Consider the following 14,215-nt stretch of genomic DNA (forward strand, 5'->3'; position numbering starts at 1 on the left):
AAAGAAAATGTTATGCAGCCAATTATTCCACATAGAGAGAGCATAGGCACAGCTCTTTAATGGCGTATCTTGAATATTCCTCTCTGCAGTTGTCCCCCCTAATGTAAGCTCTTATGTGAGCCATGAATCATCCAGGCTTTCTGTTTGCATCAGCTCGGTCGTACCGCTGCACTGCACCCATGGGAATGTTTGCCAAGTGCTCTTCAACACCCGCTTCCATTTCTGGCTGCCATTTCCAATGATGCGATAGCGGCCAGACAGTCGGTGACAGTACAGCTGATTTAAAGAGGGACAATTAATGATGAACAATGCTTAAAGACTGACAGATGAAAGTGAGCGGTGTATCTGATTCTCATCCTCGTAGTTGTCCGCTGATCCCGGCACAGCTGTTGCGTTCTGCACGTACAGGTCAGACCCTCTGTACATGCCACTGTTTCCACATGAATGGTTAAAAGTGTGATTGATATAAAAGAATGGAATCAAATGCTGGAGATGATGTTATGGAGTGAGCTCAGCATAATGGAGGTAATGATTTTCTGTCATATAAGGTTTGTTACAGTCTCGCTGCCATAAGCTGTAAAATTGACCCAGGATTCGATCATGATTGAATCATGATGGCATATTGTAAGACCCACATGTTACACTGCTTATATTAGATTGATCAGCCGGATCGATACAGAATATGTTACATAAATATGTTATTAAATCGCTCAGGCGTTAAAGATGCAGTGTAGAACAAAAAGACTTTACGTCAGAAACTGTTAAATAACGTCAACGCTGAGAGTCCAGTGTGGTGTAACTCTGCAGCGAGTAACTGCAATACTTTTGCATTCTTGTTGTTTGTTCTCTGAATGAGGAGGCTAAATTAAATGTGACAGAGGTTGTCAAATCAGCATTTTATGAACCAAAGAGGGGGAACGAATAAGAGAAGACATACATGATCAGCTCTACAAAGTGACGCTTAAAAACCAAATTGCTATCAAAGGTTTTGGAAGCTTTCCTGTTCCCTTTTAACAAAGTGTGACCACAGTGGAGTCCAGAGTTAATTGAGAAGGCAACCTTTGTTCGTGTCATAACAGCCAAAAATGTGATTCCCTCTCAGCGTTCACAGCGTCATTTATCTACACAAACTGTCGTCTTATATTAATCCTACAACACTGAGAAAGATATCCTCGCTTAAGGCAGCTCTGTCTCATATAGATTTTGAGAGTATTGACTTCTTATATATTGGTAAACTTCAGGCCGGCCTCAACAGGCTGTCAAGCCTCTATTTTTGTGCTTATTTCTCATGTTTACATCTTAGGCCCAAATACACAACAGGTATGATTATAATTTATTTCTTCAACATTGTTGACATAAAATGAAAAATGATCTCCAACATCTAAAACAATCTTGTTTTTTTTTTTTTTTGAAATGCCACAGCCATGAAATTTGCTGGTGTGATGAATGCCTGGGTGAGTCAGAGCGTGTCACCATTTGAATTCAGATTGTGTAGGGGGAGTGTTGAACAATGTTTGGGTTGAAGTGGCTGCGGTCGGATCCAAAGACATTAAAGTGCAACTTAAATGAGATAGGTCTCATGACTGAAAATAATTTGGAATCGCTGAGACGTGAAAAAGTTTATTATTTTCCATTTCATGGCTTTGAGCGCTTGGGCTCAGCTTTTATGTGTCTTTGGTAGATAGTGCTTTCCCTTTATGAAGCTAAGGTGTGATGAGATTTGAATAAAAAGTATTGGAACTGGTGTTTTTTTTTTGTTCATTAGTGTCATGTACGCTTAAATACGTTTTCAGAGTACAGTTGCTTACAGTTGAAAGTGATGTGAGCTGCAGCGATGTATCCATGGGTGGCGGAAACTTTTCTGCCATCGTTTTGTTTTGGTGACTCATCCGTTGAGTTCAGATCTTTCAGGCTCGAGCTCCTTTTGTAATGGCAGTTATTCATCAGTTACCAAGATGACATTGATAATGAAAAGAAAAATAAAGCCGTCTCTTTTTTTTCTCAAGAATAGACAGATTATGGACGCAGAATCAAAGAGTTGTGAAGTATTCTAAGGTAACACTGAATAGAATTATTTGTCCCTGAGTCTGATAGTCATTTCTTTTCAATATAATGATGAATGTGGATCTATAGAACTCTGCACAATAGATAGACAGCAAACAGCATGTTGTCAAGTCTGTTTTTGTGTTCATCAGACTCATATTCCATCCATACATCCACATTATTCCCCTTTATCCTATTCAGGTTCACTTTGCAAACTACTTCTGGCTCTTTTACTTTTTGCCTTTTTTTTTTCCTTCCTGCAAACCCACATAATTTGTTCTAAGCAATTGTGTAATCTTTCTTTTTGAACATTTTTCTCTTGTATATCAGCAAGCATTGTGAAGAATACTAAAGACGTGAGCACATCTGTGCTGCCAAGTCTGCACTTTTATCACACACTGTTATTCATGAATAAAATATAAAAAGATTCAACCTAGATGCAAATAGCTTCATAATCTTTCAGAGATTATTAGCCATTCAGTCAGAGAAATCCTTTCACACACACACACCAGAGCTGTCTGGAATCAGTCCACACTGGATTCCCAGTTATCATATGCCAGTTTTACCTTTCTGATGGTATCACCAATTAATTAAAACAACCTCGGTGGAAACAGCAGGCTCATTAAGGCCCCGTTCCATTGTTATTTTTTTCATCTTTAGGGGCCTCAGTATTATTTATCTACGCTTTATATAGAATCACGCTCATTTTATTCTGATGAGCAAGCAGATTATTTGTGCTCCACTATCTTCTTCTTTACATTTCTTTAATTATTATCGAGTAGTAGATATTGAGCAGTGAATAAAGGTGGTGGCAATATCCATGGTGTGTTCAATTACTGCTGGTCTGTTGTTTGACATCGACTGAAACCTGGTAGAAACAGAATATAAAGCACTCTACTGGTAACATGGGACAAACCATAACTTCACTTCAGAGCTTTGCAATACTCAACATGATATATCATATCAGGTGCACTTTCTTTTACGGTGAATAGAGCTGCTCATATGGGCGGTAAATGGGGGAAGCATGGGGCTCAGCTGAGAGGTGAACGATAGCCAAGACGTTAATGTTACAGGAAGTTGCTGTAGTCTAGATGTGAGAGAGGATGACGCAGTTAATGACAAAGACCTTCTGTACGTGTTTACGAGAGAGTGCATGCAAACCTGATGCTATGCTGTGAGAGCAGCAGGTTCAGGGAGGATCTTTTTCAGGGGCACTATCATTTCATTGGGCAGGAACAAGTCAACGATGGAGTGAGACCTGAGAAAACTTTAATGTGTTTGTGTACTTTGCCACAAACTCAGTGAACAAAAAAATAGTACTTCATATCTAATATTCCACAAAGATGTAATAAAGTTGCAGTTTTTGTGTGTCTTTAATAAAAACTACTACTAGATACAGAAATGTATTCATAATGCCAACGATGTAGACACAGGCACAAAAATGTGTGCTGCATATTTCTCATCCGTATGTTCTCTATTACTTTCTCAGAGATCATATACAGCTGGGTGTTCAACGAGTTCCCCTCCTTTGTTGCGGAGGACAGTCGGCGCTTCATCTCCCAGGAGACGGGAAACCTGTACATCTCGAAGGTGCAGCCCTCTGACGTAGGAAGCTACATCTGTCTGGTGAAAAACACGGCGACGAACGCGCGGGTTCTGAGCCCGCCGACACCTCTAACGCTGAAAACCGACGGTGAGCCTCTCAGATTTTGTAGCACCTCCCACACATGATAAGCCCTGATTTGTATGAATTCCCCTCAGCAGACAAGCGTAATGGATATTATTGGATAAACCACACAGAGTCCTTGCAGGGACATCTCTCATTTTATCTGAAAGTATAGAAATGTTTTGATTTGTATTCCTGGTGTTTATTTTGGATGTACTACAGCGCTTCATCCCTCTGAACTTGTTTAGCACAGATGAAAATCTTAAAAGCATGTTTTATATTCTGCTGGTGGATTTTTATTATATTATAATGTGTCCGGAGAAATTATTTGGGGATCAGATAGGTTAATAAAAAAGTTAGGTGGGATTCTACATTCCACTGAGCACTCATGTGAGTGGAGAGCATTATGAATTCCATACGCAGCGTAAATAGATAGTGAGCAATGCTTTAACATTAGTGCGGGGAGCCTTCTTCACTCACAATGTGCTTTAGTGAAACTGGCCATCAGGGAAATCATTTTCCAGCATAAAATTAACTGAATCAATGGCCCTTGCTGTGGATGGGATGCTGCTCTTTTATACTAGCCTCTCAGGAGCCATGCTGTGGAGCTGTTTGTTGGTTTCAGGTGTGGGTTTCACCTACAGGCCTTTTTACATCTGACTACACAGGGAAACGTCCATCACTTCACACACGGGTGCCTGTCATTGTCAAGGTTTTTCAAAGAGCCGCTGAGATTACATCCCCGGTGAAGCTGTGAAAGGGCCTCTGTGCCTCTGGACCAGGTTCGCTCCAAATGTTGCAACACGATTTTCACCTCTTAAGAATTACATTCCATCTAATGTAGCAAGTTCCCTGAGCTCTATTTGCATAATCTCGTATGAAGTGGCCCTCAGAGACATGCATAATACTTAACACATAACCGCGTTGAATTGGTTTGTGTGTCTTATTAACCAGCATGCAGAATAGAGTAAGAGGGGCGTGTGGTCACTCTGCTATTAGTGATTTATTCCTGCTAATGTTATTTTTTCCAGCAATGTGAGTGATGAAAGACGAATGCAGCATCCATACTGTGATAGGTGGTGACATGTGGGCTGAAGGACAGCACTCTCACCTGCAACAAAACAGAACACGGCCAATTCAAATCTCTACAGCTGTAGGTCCGTTATGCCAAAGAATGTCTTGGCAACTCATGCGCTGCAAATCTCTCAGTGTTCAGCAGCCTCCTATATTGCGAATTTCTGTCTAAAATGCCGAAAATTGCATTGGCGCCCCTCACAGCAGACATCCAAATGTGTCCCCCCTCCACCAACCCCCGCTGTGTACACCCCTCAGTCACTGGAATCCAACCAATCAGATACTGCAATCTGTGCCTGAGTAAAAGAGAGTGATTATTACACAGTAGACAGCTCAAGCTGGATCCGTGCACAGCTCACCACTGTCAGCTCCAACCATGAGTCTCTTAATCAAAACAAGCATCTGGGCTCCATTATACCCTGCTGGAAGCCATTGATCGTCAATTCGCAATCCACCTTGAGCAAAGCTGGGCTAAGCACCGACTCTGGACTAATGCACTGATTTTAAACAGGACGTACAGTTCATCAGAACCACACTCACTGTGATTTATCTGTTTGGTGCAAGTAGAAGCAAGTGCAGAATATTATGTTGTGGACAGCAGTAACTTTAAAATGCCTCTGGATCAAAACACATGAAGCGTTTGTTAATCAAAATTAATTATTTACAAGAATTTGATTTTTGCTGTTGAGTTGATAAAAACTGCATATGTCCAAAATAGAACATATGCAGTTTTGTTGTGTTTGCCATCATCTTTTGCTGTTGTTTGTCAGCTATAACAACCCTGTTATGATTAGAGAAACACAAACCGCCGAGAGGTTTTACATCTTACATCCTGGTTTTATTTAAAGTGAAGATATGAGGTTTGATTTTACGTAAGTCATCTTCTAAATGGCAAATCATTAAAACATTTTATAAACATATAAACAACCGCTATAATTCTCAAAGTCAGGGTCATCAAATGTTTATATATATATAGCCAAACCTTAACCTCACAATTACCGTCTTTCTTACCAGTTTCTTTTGTTGTTGTTGTAGTTATTGTTGAACTGGCATCAACGGGCTCAACCGGTCGCTCTCAGCTGCTCGGTCTCTATTCGAACATCCATTCAGGATTACATCCAGTGACTCGGTGTTTGCTTCAGCTTGCAGTCATTATCGATGCTCAGCTGTTCTTGTTGTAATGGCTTTAACCAAAGACTTGCTCGCTTCATTGACTCAGGGCTGGGCTGAGAAGGGATTTTGGCTTTTAGCTTTCCTACTTCACATCTTCCCTGAATATCACAGGAGGCGGATATCTGTGTTGGCTAGCTAGCTACGGTTAGATAGTTGTTAAAGTGTTGAACGTCACTCTACACACAACAAGCGCAAAGACCTGCTGTTTCGTTTTTCTTATGGTGTGCTCACGTTTGAACCAACAGATGTTGCCATTATATCTATGATCCAACTGAGCTGCCCTGCTGTAGTTAAGAAAAATAGGTTACATTAAAAAAAAAAGATCCCAGATGTTTAGGCCCAGCGGGGATTCACTGGTGGTGCGCCTGTCTAAGTGAATAACGGATCATTTGATATGTAAAGAAATATAAAACACTAACGGAATGTGATCCAGAAGATATGTTTGCAGCAATAAACTATGCATTATCCATCTCCGACGATCTCTCCAGTTACTATATTTATAGCAGAGATGTATGCCGTCAGACAGATTGGACTCAGTGTTTGTTTTTACTTGTAGATAAGTAGTGAAGCTTCCAGTTGGACTGCAGTGATGGTGGTGTTATTATTGTCATAAGACATTTTCTCTCTCTGCACTGACAGTTATATCTGTGAAAGATAATGTTTGCTGACACGTGTCTTCCCCATTTGGGAATGTTTTCTGTACTACATTGTAAATCGTTATTAGGACCTTAGGCCCAAAGCTGTATTGTATGTCAACATGATGTTTTATTTTTTTTATAACCATCATGGAGGCATAGGCAAAACATAGCTGTCCTTTACCCTGAATGTACCCATTCTGCTATCAAGAGAACACCAGTTCACAGATTGAACTGTTCTTTAAGCATAATTGGTTAATTGGTAACATACAACAATTATAAATGGGACATTTTAATTGTCTGTATGTAAAATTACTACCTTAACCCCGAGAAGAAAGTCTAATCATCACAAAGCAACAATTAAAGTCACATTATCAGAAATGCTCTGGCATATGTCAGGATGTTGATCATTTTCCTTGTATAAAACATGGCTGCATTGTTGATGCAGTATAGATGGAGGATCAATGCATGAAACCAGTGCAGCTGTCAAGTGTAAAGTGGAGAAAGCGAAAGGGAATGTTAATATATCATAACAGTTTTACTATCGCAGTACGATGCATATTTCCCAAATAAAAAGAGGTAATGATATATATTTTGATATATTTTAAAGGTCTATTAATATGTTAAATCATAAAAACCTTACATTTATTTTTGAAATGATACGTCTTTCTATTTTCTACCCAAAGTTCTCATGCATTAGTGCTTCTGAGAAGCACCTTAAAACGCTGATCTGTCACTGGATCAGAGAGGCAATAACACAAGTACTTTTTCAACGTTATAAGCTGGGAGTCACAGTAAATTTCAGGACTGGCATCAAACTTTGAAATTGGTTTCGCAGAAGAACAAAGCACAACAGAAAAATGTAATTTTTATGTGATTAATAAATGAAACTGGGACATAAAGCATAAAACCTAAACTCCAAATGAGGGCCTGTAATGTTTTAGCACACCACGCCTGGACATTATTTCTTACAATTCTATCAAGTCAAGGCACTGAGACTGAATACGTTATTGAATATACTATGGCATAAGGGAGTGAAATATTGCAAATTCATTATATGTGAAGGGCTGCTTTGGAGCCATAAATGTTGGGAATGAGATTGAAATTGAAAAGTTCTTTGGAACAAATATCATAAAACTCCTTTTCCATTCATAGAGGGACACAATTCAATAACCCCACTCCTTCTTTGTGGCATTCATTTTATCACATAAAAAGTGTCAGGTACGCGTAGGAGGTGTAATTATGGTTTCTCAAATGTCATGACGGTCATTTGTCTTACTGATCGTGTACATTGCAGTGCACACGGAGCAGCAGTGCATATGGTCTGATACATATGTGATATGTATCCGTAGTTGTTGAGGATTCAGAAAAAAAAGGTGCCAGGTGTTGGCGGCGTCCCCGTCAGCGGTGCTCTCATGCCATGATCCAGTGTGCGTTTAACATTCATCTAAAGGCTAACATGCTCATGTAATATTCATGTTGCAAACTCCCATTTAATAAGGCAGATAATAGTAATTAGATCCCAGATGAAGGTGTTTTCCTTTGTAACTCTAAATGTGCTCAATGCCATCTGACATACCGCTCTGGCAAATGGATATAAATGGCCACCCTTACATACAGATGAATAAACAAAGAAACCATGTCCTCTGGCTATGACTGAGAATGGAGGTGTTAGTCATCGCAGCGCTCAACAAGACCGATAACACGTTATCACTCGTGTCCTTCGCAATGTGTTTCTGGTATTGTAGAGTGGATTACTAATTCTTCAGGACAGCAACGCCACTTTTCCCTGTTGTCTTTCGTTGGTAAATCATCTTCCTGGTTTGTTTATATTTATGTGTTCCCCTGGTTTTAGAGCTTTTCTACTATTTCCTGGTCAGCAGACTTTGTTGCTGTGCATGGATGGCAACGTGCCAAACCGCATACCAGTGCAGAATTTGGCTCACAGGACTGCATAATCAAGTTGACTTTGAGTACATATGAATATAAAAAATGTTAAAATATCCTTTGCCATCCCTTCCATCACTCTGTTACTCAGTCAGGTCATAAACCTGTAACATAAATGTGATCTGACACATTTTGTATGCATGTCTGTATAGTATGTGGCCTATTACCTGTACAAGTGTGAATGTATCGTAGGTTTGCTGAAACATTCACTGCCAACATTTTGTCCTCGTACTGGGCTGCTGCTCAGTGATAACATTTTTTTTCAGGACTGAGAAAGCCTTACCAACTGAGGGGCAGCGATGTCACAAGCCAATAGTTCAATAGTGCAAACGCACAATTGATGTAACACAGCAGATAAACATCGGCCACTGCCATTGGTCGATGGTATCTTATTTGCCGATGGCAGTCAACAATGTGAATATCAGCTGATAAAACTGTTCAGCCAATGAATATGTGCATCCCTAGTTTAAACTTCATTCTGAGCTTTTCTATGCTTTTTTGTTGTTGTTGCTGTTGTTGTTGTTGTTGTTGAGATCAAAAATCAAATTATTCAGTTGCTCCTGTATTTGATCTAAATCAGTATTGCCAGCCCCTAATTAATTAACTGTGTGTAAAGTTGAAAGATGTTCCAGATGGTGTGCATAATGTGCAGTCCCACACCTGCACACTGCATGATTTAATATACCATGTGTATTGTGAGAGGCCAATATATCAGGAATCCTCTGGAAATGTATATTTCCTCTTTGTTCTTTTTTATTTTTTCATTAAGTACTTACTTACAGTAAATACTCAGGTACTGCCCCATAAGAAGTGAGAATCCCTATTTCCTTTAAATCACCATCCCCAGTGTCTGTGTAACACACTGCAGGGAAAAGATGAGGATGATGGGAAATGGGGAGTAAGTAGCTGTTCCAGCCTGCTCGGTTCTAATGTCTGCAATTCCTCTTTCTTAACCTTTTCCAGGTGTCATGGGTGAATATGAGCCCAAAATTGAAGTGCATTTCCCCACATCTGTTCTGGCTGCCAAAGGAGTCACTGTCAGGCTGGAGTGCTTCGCTCTGGGGAAGTAAGTAAACAAGGACATATTGCGCAAATATTGGGAGCTGTTTATTACAGCGGGATCATATTAATCAACCAGAAAGTATAACCTGCAGACTATCACTGCTCTGTTCCTGAGAGATCCTTTAGATAACACCCTTTTTTTGTTGTTTTCCTCTCCTCCTTAAATTACATTATTCCATTACCTGAATGGGAACCGTCCGTATCTTGTCTTCAGGCGGGATGTTAAGTGAGTGTAGAGAAGCGCAGCATCGTAGCTCAGCTGTTAGATGGCATGTTAGTGCATGGGGGGAAGACTGAATGGGGAATTCAGCCCTAGGGACCCATGTGTTCTCGTAATTGAGAGCCCTAATGTATCTGTGTTTCCTGGGTGCTTTCAGGGACTGTTATGAATGTGGAAAGCCAAGGTTACGTCTATGAGAAAAATGAATTTGGTAATAGTTCTCTGCCACGAGGGAAAACACACTGTTGACCACAGAGACTAAAATCCTAACCATGCACTACAGTTATTAAAGTTACCATTGCTGTCTTCATGCTTTGCAAAACACTTTCCTGATGATTTAAATCAAAAATGTTTTTGACATTTTTACTGTTTTTTTTTTTTCACTGAAATAATTGTGATGTTAAAGTAAAGTCACCATGAGGCCATTTGTAAAATTTGAGCATTCAGAAGAAAAATAATTACGAGAAACATCTTGAATGTGTTTTTCTGCAAAAAGAAAGATTGAAGTGCTGTTTGGAAATGACAGGAAATCGTTGTCCTCGCGCAACAAAATCTTTTATCATCCCTACTCCATTTTGTTTATAATTATTCAGCATGAATTATTCATTGCTGACTCCCATCTTAAGTGCAAACAGTCTCTAATCTGCGGATGACTAAGGACCTCATAATTGTTTACCTTGATTTTAATTAATTATCCACATTATGCTAAGTCATTTCCTAAACATATAGACACTGCATTATAATCTCATACCCCTAAATTTTTCCCATCAAAGCTAAGCGGGAGTTTTCGGATGCTTGCGGAACAGCCAAACAGCTTGTGTCCTCGCCCTGTGCGTCCCTCGATGAAGTAATTTGTGCTTGATGGCTTTCAGTCAGACAGTGATCCCAGTGACTTACCCTTTTACGTAGAGATGAATGATTTATCGATGCACCCTATTAAGAAATGCCAGTCTTTATATAGTGCTGAAAATGAAGTTAAAATGGGTTTTGTTCTCCTGTTGATCAATATTTATGATGGCACCAGGCTAAGACGGGACAGGAGAGCTCTTTGTGTGTGAATGCCAGAGCTCCTTGATGTGATTGTCTGTTGTGATATTTACCAGTGACAGTACCTTGTGGGCCCCCAGTCAAGGACAAAGAGAACTATAAGACAATGAAAAGGAGAGAGGGAACAACTAAACTTTAAGTTTCACTATTAAGTCACCTAATAACTTTAGTTTATTAATGTGTACAAGACCAATTATCCCTAAAATGAAACCTGTATGTTTGTGTTAGCACCATGTTAGTCATCTCTGGCACACCTTTGGCCGAAAAGGGGCGTCATTAGCCTTTTCCATTAGCACTAATAGGCTTATCACACCTTTTATGTGAACAGGACTTGTGTTCAAACAAATTATGTGTGGCCTGACAAGTGTTTTCCTGGATGACATGAGCGCTGTCAACAGACAAAGACCGAAGTTGCTTAATAAAGGAAAAAAAAAAGTGCATGTTTTAAAGCTAGGGTCTGTAATGTTGTTTAGAAACACATTTTGTTATACTGGGTGAAATGGTCTTTCTATCCTGAGAGTAGTCAATACATTATGTATACAGAAAAAGGAGCCAAAAAAAATCAGACCTCTGTGCCGGCTGCAGGACTGTGATAAAGTTGACCAATCCCTGCTTTTCGGCTGAATAGCACGGATTGGTCAGATGCCTTCATGCCCCAGCTGTCCCTCCCACCTCTGCGCATGCGTGAGTTACGTTTCACTGATTCCGGAAGTATTCAGCACACTCTTCCAGAAGTATGCAGTTGCGAGAGAAGACGTTCATTTGGTTACAATGGCAGAGAAAATGCAGCGCGCATTACTTGTAACAGCTCACCCCGCTAAAAAGGCAAGGAAAAGAAAGCCAGAGGCAGAAAAGGCTGCGACGAAATAGGCTATTGATAAAGAAAGAAGTCGACCAAGTCAACATCAGTGCGGCGTTTTAGCGGTGGAGACAACTGGGGCATGTGAAGGACCTGAAAAGTGATGCAGAGGTTGCTCTCTTTCTGTTGGACAGGTAATTACATGTTTTGTTTTGGGGGGGGGGCGGGTGTTATTTTCATGAAATATATAAGCTTTGCCAACTTGGCTACGTTTGTAGCTCGTATTAGCCCAATGCTAGCGTTAGCTTCTGTGTGTGTTGTTTTTAGCCATGATAATGGTTAATGAGTCGGCCCAGTTTCCACGGTCCTCTGCATTGCGGCTCCGATCCGGTTTTGCACCGCCCTCTGGCAGTCCCCACCGGCTGCGGTTTGAGTCTTCCACGGTGCAGTACGGTAGACAGCTGGCCTCAGGATGTGTGCTGGTGTCAACACGGAGTGTTTTATTTTGAAACGCAACCGGATGTTGTTTGTTATTTCAGCACTTTACTTCCTGTTTGCTCCGCGCTAAATTCAGTTGATTTGCTGCGTCGTGCTCCGGCATTTCCTTCTCCCTGCTGAGTCACACTGCCAGATGCGCGTTCAAGTTTGTGGGGGCGTGGCTTTGGACGGAGCATTGACTGGATGGGGGGGAGGGACTTAGAGGAGGTGCCACTTTTAAATCTTGCTAGCTCTACAGGATTGTAGACCCTAAATTTAACAGTCAGACATGCAAAAATAAAGAGCTCAATTCAGTACTAAATATAAAACTGCTCAGCGTCAACCTCTCCACCAGTAGTTTGCTGTTTGTTAGGCTCACAGCTTACAATCAAACTTTTGGGTTGACATCTATTACAGAAATGTTATGAGTTATTATTGCTTCTGTTACAGTTATATTTTACTGACTTACATGCACATTTATGCTTTCATATCTCGTTAATGATAACACTTTTGGTTACCTACCTGGAAATAACTGATGTTGGCACGATATTGCGGTAATTTGGTCTATTTTCCATATTTTTTAAAAATTAATTAGTACTTATGAATGAATATAGATGATGATACGTTAACCCTACATGTTTAAACATCACAAAATTCCATTTAAACCGCTGCCTTTACAGTCAGATTTATGAGATGCTCTGGAAAAGCGCAGCACTGTAAGCGGCATTAATTTCAAGGGATATTGGAGTATGAAGTTCATTGTAGTTCAAAAAGCCTTGTACATTTGATGGGTTACACATTCTCCCACTCAATTCCACTTAAAATATAATATGTGCTATGCGGTGGATGCTTTCATCCAAATTGCCTTAGAGTAGAGAAGGGTATACTTTTAGTTTCAGTGACCCCAGAGGAATCAAACTCTTGAAACCCTTCTAGTTACTTACCTCGTTGAGCCATACAAGGGGCACAAGGACCACGCTGTCAGCAGCAGCAACACAAAGTGCCTCTTAATGACAATGCATGTTATGCTCGTGCTGTGGTTAATGCTTTTGAAAGACAGTTTGTTTCTGCTCAGATCATGCGAGTAAAATGTGGCTTTGTGTTGCAGGTAATTTCTCCTCAAAAGGTTTAGTGTGGTATTTTCTTAAGGGACAACAAATTGAGAGCCTGTCGAATTAGGAAAACGGTGGGATAATACCGAGATCTTAATGGTCTGAAGCAAACCAATTCTGCAATATATTTTGGTATTTAGATTTAATTTTCAACCTTTATTATGGAACCAGTCCAGAGTAGGGCAAGGCAATTGTGTGGAATCCTAATTAAGATGTAATCTGCAGAGCCTGCCAATGGGCACATTCTTAAATTGAAAACTGGAGCATCTTACATAAACTCTAGTGCGTAACACATTCATGGTGTTAGGGTATGAGATAGTCAGTTTGTACACTTTGATATACAATGCACAGGGTCGGAGCTTCAGAGTTCAGGAGTTAATGCAAACAGATTCTTACAGAAGACGCTGATGGGTAGAGTTTCTTGAGTGTATTCCACTCTCCTGCCCACCCCTCGGTCCTGTGAACACGTACTAGGCCCGGTGCTCATTATTCAGCCTGCAAAGAGAAATCCTGCCATGGACCCAGGATGATTCACCCTCGAGGTCTCTGAGGATTTGCTCTGTTCTCCGGCTAGTCAGGAGTTTAGTCGGCGCAAACGGTCTCCTGCAGATTTCTCCATCAATAACATATAAGAACAGAGCGTTATAACGACTGAATGCTATATTCATGATCCAATCTGTATGCCTGTTGTTGGCATTTGTTGACGTCGTTCTTTCACCCCACAGGGGCATTAAAATGAGAATGCCAAGTGCTAACAAATGGTCCCACATCAGACCACAGATATTTAATTTCACCTCAGGCCACAGATGTTGTCCCTAGGAACCAGACTGTGTGAGAGCATATTTGTTGTTGTTATCTGTGCTACAGACCCTCAACAACCAACATCCAAAACATACAACAACAAAGAAAAATATACTGTATACACTATTTGACTGGATTAACGTACAACTACAATTATCA

General features: G+C 40.4%; 1 protein-coding gene across 3 annotated transcripts in view; it reads left to right on the plus strand.

Moving 5' to 3' along the window:
• cntn5 (contactin 5) overlaps window positions 1-14,215 on the plus strand; it is a 104,764-nt gene that overhangs the window by 59,696 nt on the left and 30,853 nt on the right. For all 3 annotated transcript variants that reach the window (XM_037082599.1, XM_037082608.1, XM_037082617.1), the window contains 2 exons: window positions 3,533-3,736; window positions 9,502-9,604. In XM_037082599.1, coding sequence (XP_036938494.1) covers window positions 3,533-3,736; window positions 9,502-9,604 — 307 coding nt within the window. The remainder of the gene's footprint in view (window positions 1-3,532; window positions 3,737-9,501; window positions 9,605-14,215) is intronic.

This window comes from Acanthopagrus latus, chromosome 2 (genome assembly GCF_904848185.1).
Source record: "Acanthopagrus latus isolate v.2019 chromosome 2, fAcaLat1.1, whole genome shotgun sequence".
Taxonomy (NCBI): domain Eukaryota; kingdom Metazoa; phylum Chordata; class Actinopteri; order Spariformes; family Sparidae; genus Acanthopagrus; species Acanthopagrus latus.